Raw genomic sequence first — 17,938 nt, 5'->3', positions numbered from 1 at the left:
AAGAGCTGCAGTGAAAGAAAAAAACCCAACTTCTGCCATCTTCCCAGCAACTGCATTTGGGGGGAAAAAATACTACTGCTGTTCTCAGGAATTCATGGAGTGATCACATTCAGTTGAATTCATAAAAAGAAACACGGCCAGCAAGTCAAAGGAGGTGATTCTGCCCCTCTACTCCACTCCCATGACTACCTCCATCCAGCTCTGGGGACCCCAGCACAGGAAGGACAGGGACCTGTTCGAATGGGTCCAGAGGGGGGTGAAAAATTGATCAGAGGGATGGATCAGCCCTCCTGAGAGCTGGTTGAGACAACTGGAGTTGTTCCGCTTGAAGAAAACTAGGCTTTGGGAGACCTTATCAAGGCCTTTCAATATTGTAAGGAGGGTAATAAGACAAATGGGAACAAAGCTTTTGAGTGGCCCTGCTAAAACAAAACAAGGAACAGTAGTTTCCAGCTAAAGGAAGGCAGATTTAGACTAAAAGAGGGTAAACTTAGACTAGGCATAAGGAATAAATTTCTTAGAATAAGGCTGGTAAAACTCTGGAATAAGTTGTCCAGAGAAGTGTCTCATTCTTGGAAATATTCCAGGTCAGGGTGGTCTGTGCTCTGAGAAACCTTCTCAGTCCCTGCACATTGCAGAAGAGTTGTACTAGATGACCCCTAAGTGTCTCTTCACACCCAAACTATTCTGTGATTCTATGATTCTGTGGTTCTATTTACGTCTATATCTTTATTTTAGGAACAAGCCTTTATTTTAGGAACAAGCTTGTTCTGTTCCTAAGGTACTGCTCCTAACCTTTTGCCTGTCTGGTTAGACCTTTTGGCCACCAAGCCCTAGTCTCATCTTAATGAGAATGAAGCATGATATGATTGTGAAGCCAGATACCATCAGCCTTCTGTGCAGTACTAAAAGTGCTGCAATACAAGCAAGCTCTTCAATAACTTTTTCCTAGTAAGAAATGTGTACTCCACATGGGAAAGCTGTAGGGCAAAACTGCTGTTTGCTTGTGAGGGAATTCATCCACTGACATCAATGTCCATGAAGTTATTAATGAAACATGGCCACTATGCCAAAAGCTATTGGCAGCACAGAAATCAGGATGGATTCTTGACTTTTATGGCTGCCATAAACAGATCACTAATTCATGAGATTTGTACAGTTGATGCAATTTTGGCAGGTCTAAACTTAGACTGAGAGGAGACATGAGGGATTTCTGTAACATTACATTCATGCTTCTTTGTGCCTCCATATGGATGTTTTTCATAAAGGCAATAAATGGAAAAATTCCAGCTAAGACATGTTTTCTTAAGCTTTGGTCTACTTATGATGCAAGCACTTTGAAGTTCATTACTTTAATAAGAATCAGAGACTGAAAGACAAAAAATCAGGGGAAAAAAACCAATTCCCAGGTAGGAACTGAAGCTGCAACTGCAATGCAAACAACAAAGAACACTGCAAAACTTGTGCCCAAGTGAAATGCTGGCTTGTGTTTTGCCTAATGGCAGATCAATATTATACAAATGAAGCAATTACAGTTGTGCCATATAAAGCCTTATTTGGTCAGCAGCCAAAATGGGGATTAGCTGGAAGAGTTCCTAGGACTTTCTGTCTGAATATTATTGCAGAAGTTAATGAGGAATATCTGATATGCTTAGACAAACATAATGAGTGCCAGCAACCAGATGAGATGGTTGGTCCAATAGCCAATGTGCTGATAATTAAAATGCCCTGAAGCCAGCTGAACAGCAGCCCAAGATCAGGTGAAATGATCACAAGGGCAATCCGATCCCTCTGGCAACCAGCTATATGATGTCACCATCAATACATCCATGTACACAGCAGCAAACTCTCCACCTTCCCCAGCATGGAAGCAAGTTCCACCTAAGCATGGAGCACCTTCACTTTTGCACAGCTCTGTGTCCCTGTACTGCCACTTGTGGTGGTGAAGGAAAGGCCACACTCAGCTCAATACAATGGTTCTGCCAGGACTTTACTATGTCCCACTCATTCTCATCCACTACACCACCTGGTCCAGTAGAAGGTGTTCCTGCCCATGGCAATGGATTGGAAACAGATGATCTTTAAGGTCCCTTCCAACCCAAACCAGTCTCTGAAATGCAAATATAGCAGCTCTCAGACCAGCTGGACCAAGCACAGTCATCAATATGGTAACACATGCTTGTAAAGTTTCAAATACAAGCAGCCAGGCTACAAAGAAAACACAATACTAAAGGTACTAATAGATCTCCACAGTGGATATGGAGATACAAATAATGTAATTACTGTTGTCCTGAACACTTGCCCATGTGCCAATTTTAATTAAAAAATCATACAGAGTAGGGTCCACTCATGATGGAGATTTTTGCTGTTGCTTTCTAAATGGAACACAAAACATGTGGTCATAGACCACAGACTGTTTCAGAAACCATTCGCTGAAGTTACAATTTCCTGGTTGTTTTCTTTCCAGATCAGTTTCTTTGACCAAAGACCCCGAGAAATCTACCATCATGTTTATCACATCTCCATGGATTTGAAATAATCATACCAACATCTGGAGTGGGAATGGGCTTCAAATATCCACAGCACAATAAACACAATGCTATTAATCTTCACTGTTCCTCTGAGGCTGATGGGCAACTGTCATTACCCTCAATTTGCAAAGGTGGATCTGAAGTAGAAGGTGCACAGACCTCCTCCAAGACTCCCAGGAAATCTGAGCAGGGTCATTAACTGAGCTCACCAATATGACACAATTTCAGGCAATCAAGCTTCGTTGCTTCTCAGAAATCTCTGGGTCTTTTTGGGCAATCATTCATAGAGAATTTATCCTTCTGGTCTCCCAGAGACAGACTAAACTTAAACTTCTGTGTGTATTTCCTCAGTTCAGTCTTTAACCACAATATACTCCTAATTTTTCCTGTCAAAAGTGGGGGACAGCCAACCTGAGTGGCCTGACTCCCATAACACACATTTTGACCCACTCAGGCGTTCCAAAAATATCCATGCTGTCAATCACCCAGCAGCTGTATAAATCTGCTTAGGAAGTTAATTGCTCCTTTTTCCTGGCCAAGAAGAGGTATGAAGTTCTGCCACTTACTTCACTGACTTCAGATTCTCTCACTCTATTTTGCTTTTCCAGCAAGAAAATTTTATTCAGATGAGAATGTTTGACATTTAATTCACAGAAATTGTAACTAAAGCCTAGTGGTCAGGAGAAGACCTTCTACCATGAAGGAAACAGAAACATCACTTTCCCTAAGTTATTGCTTATGTTTATTGCAACTTTCCACTTTCCAAATACTCCTGTAGCTTCAGCAAATTCAATGGGATGGTGAAGATATCCTTATCACAGCCATAATTTTCAAGAAAGAATCATAGCACAGTGCAGTCTGGAAAGTGCCTAAGGAATTGTCTGGTCCAACCTCCTGCTCATACAAGGGTCAGTCCTGAGATCAGACCAAGCTACTCAGGGCTTCAACCAGTCATGTTTTGCACACTTCCAAAGATGAAGCCTGCATAGCCTCTCTGAGCAGAGTGTCATTGTCAGACTGCCCTCAGGCAGTCAGTTCCTCCCTACATCCAGTCTGAACTGCTCCCCTTTCATTTTATGTTCGTGGTCACTGACCTTCCTGCCCTACATTGCTGTGAAGAGTCTGGCTCCATCTCCTTGAAGACCCCCCTGTAGACACTCTGGGCTGTTCCTAGGATACTCCAAAACCATCTCTGCTCCAGGCTGAACAAGTCCAGCTCTCCCAGACTCTCCTCAGCTGAGAAGGTTCAGATCCATATCTAGCTCTATCTTGGTCATCTTCCATGAAATAGGTTCAATTTATTGATGTTTTTCTTAACTGAGGAGGCTGAAAAAAAGGGATGTTGTGTTCTAGATGCAGTCTGAATGTTTGCAATTATTTTATCTAATGCAACAGTGTCTTCTCTTGTGGCCTACAAATTGAAAGAACTAAAAGCACTCTAATTGGAAACTGCTTTGGATAATTGCCCACTATCTAAAAGAGATGCCAAAAATAGCAGCCTGCTTATTTAACTGTGACAGGAAAAAAAATCCTAAATCCTCAAGAAACTGTGATGACTTTCTGTTCACTTTCAACTACACTTTCATAGACTGAGTTTGCATTATTTAAACTGAAAAGTCAAAACTAATTGTCAAGTGTTCATGTGGTTTTAAACCAAAAAAATATTATCAGCAGGTATAGAATATAATCAGAATAGTATCATATACTGTATAAAACCTGAGGCACTGGATCATAGTAAATGCAGAGCATCTGAATGTTGGTTAGTCCCCTAGCTTTGGAAGAGGGCATTTTCTTTTTATTTAAAACCAATGAAGAAATGAGCATCCTCCTAATCCTGTCTCTTCATATTTTTTGTTGCAAGCAGTAAATTTCTTGAGGAAATCTTAAAATTCAAAATTTGTTGAAAATGTAAAAATGTGAAGAATTGTCTAGTAATGTGTACATTTAGGCACATGAAATATGGACGATTTGGATTTTCTAGAAAAAGCTGAGATTTTCTGTAGGAAATAACTAGATCCCATGAATTTTTATGTAGGCTTAAGAGTTTTAAGATCCAAAATAGACCTAAATCACCTAAACGACATAGCATAAAATGTGTGAAATCAGGTGCCTGCATCCGCATCAAAGAATCCAAAATCTAATTCTACATATAAAAGCCTCTTAAAGACATAGCTACAAATCTGGGCCACACTAAATGGAACCATATCAGCAACAGATTGGAAAGAGCCTGATGTGTAATTATGTTCAGGGAAAGCTGTACATATTCTGGAGATAACAGATGGGCTGCCAGATGTTGGGGCTGCTCTCACCTGCAGGCCTCATTCATCCCTGCTGCTAGTAATGGAAGATCTGGAAGCTAGCAAGGGATCTGGATCTTCCTGCACAGAGATGATATTCCTGAATAAGAGGGGAGAAAAAACGTACTAAGAAAGCTCTATTGTGTGCTGGAGGCAGATTATTATTTTCATGTGTTATTTCAGAGTAGAAAGAAGTACCTGAAGTGTAGCAATAAAATAGGTCTCTGCATCAGGTCAGGCTGGATCACTTTTATCCAGTTGACTTTTGGCTTTAAAAAACTGCGGGGATAATTTTAGTCAAACTATGACTACAGAAAACTGCCAATCCTGCCAATAACTTTTAAAAGAGAGTCATAAGAAAAGAACACATAGCATTGCTTAGCATAATGGGATTTGCTAAAAGATATAGTTAAATAGGATCTAAATCCTTTTTCAGGTTTGTTTTAAGCTTTCACTCTGACTTGTTTGGACTAGGAAGCAGAGGAAGGAAAATAGAAAACAGGAGTAAGGCATCGAGTTATAGAAGTACAGAGATGTGAGCGAAGGATAGCTAGAGATAGTTGAGAAAAAGAGCTCTAGTTTTCATTCTACCTCCTACCAGACACAAAGCAGATCAGTTAATAGGAAAAATTATTGATAAGCCATAAGTCACCATTTTGTTGAACAATATTTTAGACTTGAACTGTTCAGTGAGATATACATATGGCCATTTTTACTTGGAACCTGAGCTCCTTGGAAACATGCTGATGATGGGAAAGAGCTGCATTTTAGAGCTGTTGTGTCAAGACACAAGTAGCTTAAATTATACATTAAAACTTCTGAATCTTGTTTTGTGCTGTCAACACCTTTCTACCTTTCATGCTGGGTTGTTCAGTCCATAATGCCTACTCTGTCACACATTGTGCCGGTCTGAGATATCGTTCTCAGTTCAAAGCAACCACAAGAAAGAAAAAAAGCACAAGTAGGAAAAAAACCACAAGTAGGAAAAAAAGCTTTTCTCCCTACTTTTGGTTGGAGATTTCTCACAAGAATCAAGGCTGCACAAAGATTAAATGGCCATTTTATATCTCTTGGAGTCCATCTAGTACTTACTGTCAATTGGAAATGGGCAGTTTTGCAACTATCACACAGACTAATCACAAACTGTTTTTCAGGTGCTATTTGTACCCTAAATGTCATTTCCACAGAGAGGTATTGTTGCACTCTGCTGAGATGCCTTTCAGCAGCCTGCTCCCTTGCTTCAGTCTACGTACAATTTACCTGAACAATTATTATCCTAGTGGGATAGGCCTTTAAGTTGTTGGGAACTGTACCATCAACTTCAAAGGGCAGTTCCTGGGACTTGACACCTGAATGGCCAGAGAGTTGTAATAAAAAGAAAAGAGAGAAATCATAATGAGCAGCATTGTTAAAATATAAAGGGCTGCATCTTGCCCTCTGCTGAGGTGCTTTACAAGGGATTGAGGAAATGGCAGGGAAAAGGGCAGGAGAAAATTATTTCTGAAGTGCCAAGAGGCAGCATTTATTTCTCAGGGGATCTATAGACTGGAAACAACCATAACCTTTTGTATTCCACTGGAATACAGTGGGGATTAATGCTTATCAAAGGTTTGTAAAAGTCCAGAAAATCAGTAAGATGTGTGCACAGCAATGGTATCAGTATTTTTGAGACATTATGGCCCTTGCTGATAGTCTGAGGTAAGTTCATTGGTTATACTTGAATATAAGCCCCTCTTTACTTGTCAGAGAATTTAACAGTCTGACAAATTTCATTTGGGTAGATTTGTTATTGTGAAGCTCCCATCCTGTTTGCATTCAAACAATTGTGAAACAGACAAGCAAGAAAAGAACTCTGATCTTTTTGTTTCTTTGATTTCTTTCTGATTGTAGAAAACAAACCTGTTATTCAACTTTTCCTGGTGCTTACTATCTCATATTGGCCCAATGGTTCTGTAAGATAGTAAAGAAATATTTAGTAATCACTAAATATCAGAATGAGAAATCTCTTGCATAAATAGCTCGTAAAAATATTTTTGCAAAAAAGCCTCATTGTGCTTTTAAGCAAATACTAAAGAGTAAGATACAGAATGGTAGCTTCACCTTTGCACTGATTATACTGCTAATTTAAAAATACCTATGGCCACTGAAATGTTTAGGGGAAATAAAAACAACAAAACCAACCTTTCTAGGAAATAGTTTTACTGCTGTTTCCATGCTCTGTTCTTTCACTCCTGCTCAGAAACACTTCAATTCACAACTTTTCTCACTAAAATACCAAGACTTTCCTTTGAGGAAGGAGCAGGATGATACTAGCAGAGAGGCACCAGAACCTGACAGTGTGACCAACATGGGAGCTAAGTTTCTTGGAAGAGCTTTTCCTTCCATCAGTTGCTTCTACTGTCATTTGTAGTGTACGAAAGCAGAAATGGCAGCAGAACAAATTCCTGTGACTTTAGATTTCTCCTCCAAACCACAGACAGCTTTGTTCAATTATGAATCGTCCCTGAAGTCTGAGAGTGAAAACTTCCTGCTAGTGGCAATGAAGAAACAGGCTCTGTGACGCAAGGCAGGTCAGAGACGGCTCTTTGAAGTACTTGAAAGATAGAGTGATTTTTTTCTCCCTCAGGTCAGAGAATATTCAGCAAGTGCAGAATCATAGACATTAATGAGTTGTTTTCTTACAAAGAGACAAGTATCAGAAATTATCTCAATAGCACTGCTGTTTGGTGACTTAAATGAGAATTATTACAATTTCCTTCCTCTATAAGTAAAAATTGCAAGAATGGGGAAAACTCTCTCAAGTAGAAAATTTTGCCTCAATACATTTGCTTGTACATCTTGCAGTGAATCTTACTAGTCATCATCAAATTTTCCCTTTTTTTTTTTTTTTTTTTAAATGCACTATTTTTGCACAGGGAAGACCCTTATCTTGATTGAAAATGATGAAATTAATCCAACAAGCATCACTGGGGAATAGAGGAAGCTGGGACTCAAATCTATTCCCAAGGCTTTATATTTACTTTTCAAATAGATACTCTGTTTTTAGACAGAAATAACCCAGGTAATCAAAATTAAGTATGCCTCCCAGGCTCAGCTGAAAGAACAACTTGCTAACATTCATAGTCAGGTTCTCTTCACTGATCTTCTTTTGACCCCTGACTTTTATATTCCTTCCTAAGCAGTGGCCCATTCTCTTCCTTTTTACCTAGTAAGTGTTATTTTCAGTTGATAGAAAACCCAACAAGCTCTGAAGGATCTGACCTGCTTGAGAAATATCTCAGCTACGAGCTTTGACACTGAATAGTAATGATGTGGTAATTCAAGCCTTGTTATGCCTACAGTGAAGGGAAAAATATTATGCAAAGTCATACAGTATGATCCACACCATCAGTCAAACAGGATAATGTTTATATATGTATAAAATGCTACAGATCACATTCGAGTTTTCATATAATTTTGCATCACAGAAAGAAATGACCTTGGAAAATCCTGCTAGGCTGACTAAAATCCTGTTCTTTCAAGTATCAAGAGACAACCCCATAACTATGGAGGGGTTTTTGCTTTCTCCAGTGGCCCTTGCTTCAAAAGTGTAGAGGTCAAACTCAGTAATTTCACATCACTCATTTTAATTGTCAAACCTCAATTATTCACCAGTTCTTTCTATATCTTCTCTACATCATGTATAAATAACATCAGTTTTGAGGTCCTACGGTGCCTTGCTGAAACGACTGTGAGTAACACCGATTAAGGGCAAGACCAGGCATTCTGGCAGGAAAACGGAAAAGAGAAAAAAATCAAACCTGCTTCCTCTGCATCTCTACTCACTGTGATGGTTGGTTGTCTTCAGAATGATCTGGGGAGCCCTTTATATGCCAGTGTTGCCAACCAGAAGACAGCTGACTAGCAAAAGAAATATCCCTTCTTCTCTCTGAAGTGTCAGAACATGTTCAGAGGCACATGGGCTGCTGATGTTATCAGGGTGACTCAACCACACATTACCTTTACCTATTTTTGTACCTTTCTAGAAACAGGAACATGCCATTGAGTAAAGAATGCAGCCCAGATGCATAGAAACACCAAGACAGAATAGTTACATCAACAATATTGGTTAAAAAAAAACCCCAAAAACTATAAAGACCTTTGAAAACTGAACAATATAGGGTACACTGAAGAGTGGTCTAGGGAAATGCTTCCTTTATGATACAACACAGTTTGTACAAGGAAGCTTCAAGATGGGAAAAGTCTATTTTTCTAAAGATTCATGGATTTCTGCAGTACAAAACCTAAGAGAAAAAACAGTGGAAGAAGTCCTCTGCAGTAAACAAATGTTGACAGTGTAAAATAATTGGGTGGTCAGCTCAAATATTTTTCCTAGTTCTTCGTGTACTCAGAGGAAGTCTGTGAATATCATACCTATCCTTTTGTTCACACAAATCCAATCTTATAGAAAACATAAGAAACCAGATCATGCAAGAAGTTTGAGGGGAAATGTTTTTACCTGTCCTTACAGTTGACTACTTCATAATGACTCTGATGGTTTTCCTACAGAGCCGGGTGTGAATTACCAACTCACTGACCTACAAATCCAGGGTAAAATGAGAACTCGTATATATCTCAGAATAATATATTAAGTTCACAATAAACAGCTTTGGCAGTGAATGATGAGCTGGAATTCTTTCCACAATAAGCTCCTTATAGTCTGGTCTCCAAAATATTGAGGACAACATTTGATAAAAAATTAAATAGTCCCATTGGAAGAAACTATACTATTATAGTGCTATTTTCAGATCAATGAAAAAAAGAAAAGGAAATATCACTTACCAAAAAAAAAGGGGGGGGGGGATAATATTCCATCCTATGTAAGGTCTGCCAACATTTTGTATGAATGAGCATTCATTGCTAAAATAAGTTTTCTTCCAACACTAGATTTGTAATGAACCATACTAGATAAATCTGTGAAAAGCAAAGGTAACATTGCCAGCTGTAGTACCACATTGAAATGAAGCAATGAAAGAATGGCAGTTTTAGAGATTCACCTCAGGAAAAGAAGAAGACGAAGTCACTGAGATCAAGATGGTAGATTACAGAGCCCATGCACAAATAAATAGAAGATCTCTCATAACAGATCTTTATCTTGTCCGCACAGATTCATTTTTCTTCAAGAAAAATGTCCTTCCACCACAGATCTCTCACTTCTAGAGTGACTCTCTTTCAGGTATTGAACATTACATTGTATAAAACAGGAGAATCCATACATTGTTGACATGGCACCGTTTGGATGCCTTTTGCACCCCAAGGAATCTGCAGGGCACTCCTCCCTTGCATGGCACGGAAACTAAAATCTCTAACTTCACTTATGTTTTCACTTTTCTCTCCACAAAAGTTGCTAGAATGATGGTAAAGTTACATGTGCAACATTAGCATCCCTGATGCACCACCCACACTGCACAGCTTATGTTAAACACGGTAAAGAACGGATAAAGTGTAAAGTCAGTTCATGTCACAAGATGTCACGCTGCAAAAACCAGCAGATATCACCAGGTGGACCTTTTTGCCTTCATCTCCAGAATATAAAGAATTCTTTCTAAAGTCAAACTGAGTTAATCCTTTACTACATAAAATGAATATAGACTTTAATGGAATATAGAATCCCAGGTTCATATATATATAAAAACATTAACTGTAATTTCAATAGCAGAAACTGATTAGAGCTCTGGATTTCATTAGGTTGTTGAACAAATATCACCAATCTCTAAAACACATTGATGCATCTAGTCAAAGTTTTCCTATTATTTGTCTAAATCTAATCCTGCCATTCTCATCTGCCTGGGCTCAAAGTGTCTCAACAGACACTTATGACCTTGCAGGTTTCTCTCATCCATGCTGCATACTTTCGGCTACAGGACAGGACAAATGTCCTTAGTTGAAACAGTAAGAGAAGAAATGGCAACTCCTCCTTTTTTTAGCCCAGCCTCTCATTCCCCTTTACATAAAACAGCTTCAATGTACAAAAAGCTGAAAAACCTTTTAGTGTACTTGTGAGGAAATATTGCCCTTAACTCCTTTTTCATTACCTCTTAGGGTGGAGAACTCTATCATGTTCCTCACTATTCAAAGTTATTTATGATGCCTACATATCTAAAACAGAAAAGCAGAGGCATGCAAGGCACAAGACTTGAGTACTACAAGATCTCCAGATGTTGCCCTCTGGAAATACAGTTATTGCAAGTGACCCAGGGATGATCCACAATGGCCAGAAGTCTGGCCACAAGAACACCTTCTAATGACAACACTTTCACAAAGGCACGTCTTGCTAAGCAGACAAGCAGCACTCTCTTAACCACCTTTGAAAGCACCACCTTTGAAGGAAAAAACTCATTAATTCACACTAGGTACTAAACAGTGACTTTGGAAGGATACCTACCGTTGTAGGAGGAAAACCAGTAAGAACAGTTGGGCAATGCCATGAGAGAAACTCAATCTTTGTTGTGATGAGAGCCTTTGCCCTCAATCCCACATTCCTTCTCAAACAAGTCAGTCTTTTACAACATCATATAGAAATGAATATCACTGAAAAGGATGGAAGGAAGGAGACACACGTGATATGTGATGTGCTACTGCCCATTGGGCATAAAAGAAACACACATCAGGTATTTCCCATTCTCCTCCATTCAGTGATATGCATTAATTGTAATACTGCACCAGCACTGAGAATAAATCATTCCAATTAGCCAATAGGTACTGGTTGAACACTGCAGGAGTGTAGTATGAAACCCAACAAGGAAGAGTTTTGACTTAAAATCCACTACCCTGCTCATGTGTACATTCATGAGCCACAGAGAGACCAGTCCTTGGATCTCTCTGACAGGTGGATTTCATCTGCATGAATCAAGTGATGGGTATGTACTCTGTAATGAACATGAGCCTGGTGATGTGATGGCAGGGAAGCATCCCTAATCCTATACTACAGGAAGAACCACTTTCTTTCAGTTAGATGTGTGAAAATATATGGTCTGGTTCTCCATAGACTCCCATTAGTTTTATTCAGATGCAACTATATTTTCAGGGAAAAAACCTCCTGATTTATATAATTGTAAGTAGGAGGATTAAGAATAAAATACTTCTAATGAAATAGGTGTTCAAATAGTTCAGTGATTAATTTGATATGAATAATTCATTTGGAAAAACTGGGTTTTTTCCGTAGTCTTGAACAAACCAAAGATAGCATTTGAATGTTTAAATTTTATATGCTACTTGCAATTATTTGTGAAGTACATAAAGTAATTTGTTGTCTACATATAACTCAAATAGGAAATTAGGATTATTAAATAAAACAGAATTTAAAATTCATTGTAGTAAATTATGTGTTTTGGCTAATTTATGTAATGAGCTCAGCTAGCCTGCCCTTCATGGATTTCAAGCTGCATGTTCAATATTTGCAATTATCTGTGCAGACAGCAGTTACATAAGTCATCTGATCAGTGACAGAAACACTACCATGTGGGATGCAGTCAAAATAGCAAAAGCAGCATATTCTAAATCTTTAAAATTTCAGAAAATACTGAAACATGCAGAAAAAATTTACACCTGACTCTTTTCTGTTCAAAATCACAGGGGAAGGAAGCATTTCCCCTCTTCTGTAAGTGCTACTCTCCATAGATATTCATGAAAGAGGTGGTACAAATGTGAGGTATTGCTTGTTCTTTATTTTTATCCAGAACATTAAGTGTGTTGCTTAATGTTTTTAGTAGGTAAGCAGCACTGATGATTTGTCGCTGGGGCTGGAGAGGGAATGGGATGCAGCAGGAGAACAAGCAGCTTAGCACATGTGAAAGAAAGGCTCAGGAAAGGCATGGACATGGACAGCCAGTCGAGACAGCTTTAAAGAAGATTTGGTCCAATTTTCAAGTCCAGTAGGATTTCCCCATGTCTGCTTTTTGAAGCATATTTTAAAGTAGCATGTGAAAAATGACATGGTTTTGATCACCCAACCCTAATGATAGCTGCTGACCCCCAGTTAGACAAAATTATGGCCTCATTGAACTGTCTGGGAGCTTGGTCTTTAGCTGGGATGGAACCAGGACTTCACACTGGATCCTTACAATTTTGGTTGTGCTCTTCCTCTCTGCTCTTTTTAGTCTTACTAGACCCCTTACTTCTAGCTGCTGTATGTCTTATCCCCATTACTCCTAGGTATTTTTGTGTAGCTAACTGAACAAACCTGAAATAAGCTCAAATTTGACACAAATAACTTCCACAGGCTATCAGTGCTCATTATAACAGGCTGTCTCTTGTTGGTATTGAACACTCTGCAGAAGAAAAGGAACGGGATTAAAGAACACCATAAAGTACACTTAAAGCAAAGAGCCCACTGCTAGGACATATATGACAGCAGCCAAAATACTCCTAAAATGTATGCCCTAGCTTTGACTCAGTAAAGTATGACTGTCAGCAATGGGCATTTCTTACTACCCTAAACTGCAGTGCTGCCTGCCACTCTTAGGTTGTCTGAAATACTGAAAAGGAGATATTAATTTATAAGAAATACAAAATAAAAACCAGGTGTTTTGAAAATATATTCAGATAATAGAGCAGCCTCTCTTATTAGCACTGCCTTCTACATTTAACTACTCTATAACTTCTGGACATATTTTTCTATATAATTAACATTTTTATTATAATTTTCCCTCTCTCATCTCATTAATGTTCTCTTACTACTTTATTCAGTGAAGGTTGCAATTGTTGAATATGAGAAGTACTGAATGTTAAGGACCAAAAATTCACATTCAGTAACTGAGATAACTGGCCTGATTTTCCCCTGCACATACAAATCTTTTGCCATGGATGGAAATGATTCTAATGATATTCCTTCCACCATCCCTGTTATACAGTTACAGCTACTGGTGCTTGTGGCATTGTGTGCAGGTTAAACTGATGAGTTATGAGTGAAACTTGTTATCTGCATAGCGGTAATGATGTCTCCTCTGCAGTCACTGATGTAGACAAATAGATTCTTAATTACTTCATCCACAGCCATATGGCTTCACCTGCACTTGTGACTCTTCCCTTACACCTACTTCCTCCCCTTTGTTTCACATTGTAATACCTTATCATGAGCACAAATGTGAGAAATGGGGTGCTAAGCACTTTGCAGAGCATTCCTTTTCCCCCACTCATGTGCACATCATCACTGTCAGACTCCCTTCAACTGCTAGTTGCTCTTTTGTTTTGAAGAAAATTGGAAGATGCAAGTTTTGTTTGCATTAAATGTTAAAGAAACAGAATGGTAAGTACAGCCAATTTTGACACAAAGCTGGTACCTTGAATTTTGTCCCCTCACAATTTAAATGAAATGCAAATGATGTTCTGCCTGTGAATCAAAAACTCTCCTACTTTACTGAATGCATCTGATACCATGAAAAAGAAAATACTGGTGAGTTTGAAGGCAGTACTGAAATGCATAATGCTAGAAACACAAACATTTTTTTCTAAATAAGAAGGTGCTTAAGTAAAAAAGTACTTTAATGAAGTTGCTTTAATGAAGGACTAATTACCTCCAAGCGATGACATTTGAAAAAAAGATGCTACAAGCAGCTTCTTACTCAGAAATTAGTAGCCGAGATCAATAAACAAAACATAAAATGTAAGCATATTATTGATGCAGATACTGATGTACATAATGTAAACATAATATTGCTATAAAGGGTTGAATTCTGTGAAAAAAGCTGATGAAATAGAATTACTGGAGTTAATTCTATTGAGGCTGACTTCAAGTAGCTAGTGTTCAACCAGTTTGGTTTTTATATGGCCTTGAAACATATGCCAACTATAGCTGCTCAATCTATATTGCAATTAGAAATGGTTACCTTTGTTGATCAAAAAAAAATGAAATGGGAAAAAATAAAAATAACATACCATGTTCACACACAAAACAAAAAGAGCTATATCAGGGACATCAGGGAAGGTGGAATACTATAACAACACATTTTATATTGTTATACTATTCCACCCACCTTAATGGAGAACCCTTCGGTGTGGCTACGCCATAGCCTTTCGAATCCAGATTTCCTCCCACTTTCATGGTGTCACATGGCTTTCGTTGCTCAATGTATTCATTCATGGTGGACTCCAGCAGGAAGGCAAATTTGCCCTTGGATTTGCGGACACGAGCTACTCCCTCTGCAGTAGTCCTAGTGAACACTGATGGCTCAGCTGATTTCATGTAGGTCCACATCTTTTCGTACACTGCTATTTTTGATCTCTGGAGAAAATCAAAAACAAGTTAGAACAAAAGAATGTTGCAACAATTCAGAATGGCACTGCTCAAATAAAATCAATCATACTTAATTTTTCAGACATTTGAGGTTGGGAAAATCTTGGAGAAGGGTTTTATTTGAATTCCATTATTTTAAAAGAGACAAGAAAGAAAAGTATCAATACTATAGTAGCAGATACTATTTTTGAGTTTGGCTACCCTCTAGCAGTCAAAAAAGAAACCTGCAAAGCTGAATTTACTGTTAGATAGAGGAAGTTCACACAGTCAATGTGTTTTAAGGAATGGTATATGAATCAGATGCCCACAATAAGCCTGAAATCTTAAGAGAAACAGTAATCTCCCCATAAATACACAGCTGAATCTTAAAGCCTTTCTCTAACATCCACTTCTTCTACCATCAAAACCACAATAGCTTAAGTAAGATTTCTGCTTTCATGATTCAGAGTCCAGAAGTGACTTGATTGATATTAAGAAATGCTATACAATATTTGAAGACATGGTTCACAGTAAAAGATGGAAACAGCAAGTTGGAGCAAATATTAAGGGAAGTAAAATGCCATAAGCATCTTTCTTAAAGAATTAGGTATGATTTTAGAACTGCAGTATCAGTGGATTTATTTTAAAGACTCTGATCCTGCCAAAAACTGAGTAAGAAATGTACTTTCTCAAAGAATGCACAGGAATTAATGGCTTAGAGTGCATTAGTTGGAAATTTTCCTGTCTGAGAATGCATGGAGTAACTACAAGTAAACGCTTAAGCAAAAATAAAACTTCTTCATAAAAAATTAAAGCAAATAAAAATTTTCACTAAAAGAAAGGAATGGAATGCTGTCTGGCTGACAAGTTTCCCATGCTCATTAGATTCACTCAACAACTCCTTTGCTTCCTCCAGCAATAGGAAAACACACATGCAAACCAGCAGTGTGTCAGCTGAACACTACACACTATTTTTATAATAACAGATGGCACTTGTCTTCCCCTATGTATGCTGCAAAAAGGACTTTTTAACCTAATGCTCAAGTCAACTTTTATTTGAGTCAAGAGGAGTTTCTAGCTAAGCAAGATTTGGTCTATGAGCCTGTTCCTACACGGTGCTGAGCACGCCAAGAAAATATTCATTATTCTAAAGCCCCAAAACAAAGGGCCTTAGATTATTTAAACAAATATAAAATCCTATAATATTAGTATTATATAAATTAAAAATGGGTTTTAGAAGCCTAGAAATGTGCCTTTTTTATATATGAGAGTAATTTCCCTGAAGCACTTCTTTTTACCAATTGCTGAATGATTGTACTATTACTTAGAAAATAATTTGTTAAGGACCTAAATCTATCCTGAAAATAAGGGGCATTTAGCTAAAACTGTTTAATAAAAATGCCATATAGCAGAACATCATAAATTATTCTTTCCTTTTTTAGTTTGTCTGTATGCATAATTTTATCTTTCTGTCAAATACAAGAACATTTGAATCAACAACAGCTGTGTATGTCCATAATCACATCTTGATTTGTCACCTCTTTTTTCCACTGTAGTCACAGCTATTTTACATTTACATAATAGTGGCTGGGAGCAGAATATAAACAAAGCCACCAATGCATTCTTTTTGCTTTACACTGATGTAATTACATGGATTTAAATTTACAGAAAGAAAAAAATGGAAGAGAGTAGTAATAAATCAATCATAATTTCAAGAGTATTTTCTTGCCTTTGTATGCCTTCACTTTGAAACACTTCTCTCATCTTAACATCCACTAGATCTACTTCTTTATAAAGTAACCATATAATATGTCACTTTCATTTATAACTTTATGCAGCACATAAAACAGCTTGATTAGTAACAGGAAACACTGCTCTACATCAAGTGAAAAAAGCTGCATTTAACTTGTTTTTCCTTATAGAATCTAGTCTCCTTTGCCTATGAAAATAGAAAAATATGGAAAGTCTAGCAAGATATCTGCTCTCTAACATTTTCTTCCAAACTTTCATTTGTCTGCATTCAATTTCTACATGTCAACTCAGAGTGAAAGCTGAAGAGTAAACTAACAAATATTTTTTGTTATCATATGAGGAAACATTGCAGCTTTCCCTGCAGTCAGCCAAGCTGGAATAATTTTCATTTTGGGCTTTTCTGAGTAGAACTGCTAAAACTAGCTACTTTTCCTCTTGAGCAATCTGCCTGGAAAATACAACTCTCACTGCATGTAAATCAGAAAATAGGAGTATATAACAGCTAACAGTATCAAAGTTCCTCTTTTTCTTTATGTTGGCTTTAAAATTATTTTCCCTTTTCTGCTTTCAATCCAGATTTAAAACATGCTGAAGAGGTGTTCAGAGCTTCTGACATTTTGATGAGAAATGACAAAATGATGAGAAAATGTCCTGAAGGCTCATTTTCAGCCAGATAATCACCACTGACAGAAAAGTTACACATGATTCTAATACCAAAAAGTGAATTGCTTCTAAAGCCACAAAATGTTCAACTTAGCACACAAATCTTCCATCACTATTGTTTCAGGCTACGTCTTAATTTATGTATTATGAAAACAGCTTTTGTGTAAATATTGTCTGTTGATATTTTATCTTTCTCCCTGTTTTGTGAAAAATACTTTTACAAATAGCACATGAAGTATCAATAAGAATCACTATATTGTGAGAGTGATTAAAAATTATTTGAAAGTAGGGCTTCAATTGCACCATTTTAAAGAAAGTGATCAACATATTTTAAATCTTCATTAAGCTTCACATTTTGCAAATGCAATAGTATTTCGTATTTGTAGTTAACTTTAAAGTTTCCCTCTGTATTTTGAAAGAAAAGAAAAAACAAAGAGCAACAC

The 17,938-nt window shown here is 37.7% G+C and overlaps 1 protein-coding gene and 1 non-coding gene across 7 annotated transcripts in view; both read right to left on the bottom strand.

Annotated features, from left to right (window-relative positions):
• The window catches only part of GRIA4 (glutamate ionotropic receptor AMPA type subunit 4), a 212,028-nt gene that overhangs the window by 27,645 nt on the left and 166,445 nt on the right, over nt 1-17,938 (bottom strand). For all 6 annotated transcript variants that reach the window (XR_004367554.3, XM_032747698.3, XM_032747701.3 and 3 more), the window contains exon 13: nt 14,842-15,089. Coding sequence is in view for 5 of the 6 variants with exons in the window: in XM_032747698.3 (XP_032603589.2) it covers nt 14,842-15,089 (248 nt within the window). In the remaining variant the exon portion in view is untranslated. The remainder of the gene's footprint in view (nt 1-14,841; nt 15,090-17,938) is intronic.
• On the bottom strand, nt 14,777-14,857 carry MIR2985-2 (microRNA mir-2985-2). The gene has a single exon (NR_048994.1). It is a non-coding gene; the product is annotated as a microRNA mir-2985-2 (primary transcript).

Source organism: Taeniopygia guttata, chromosome 1 (genome assembly GCF_048771995.1).
Source record: "Taeniopygia guttata chromosome 1, bTaeGut7.mat, whole genome shotgun sequence".
NCBI lineage: Eukaryota > Metazoa > Chordata > Aves > Passeriformes > Estrildidae > Taeniopygia > Taeniopygia guttata.
Note: the sequence above shows the minus strand (reverse complement) of the source record. Positions and strands in the feature narration are given on the sequence as shown.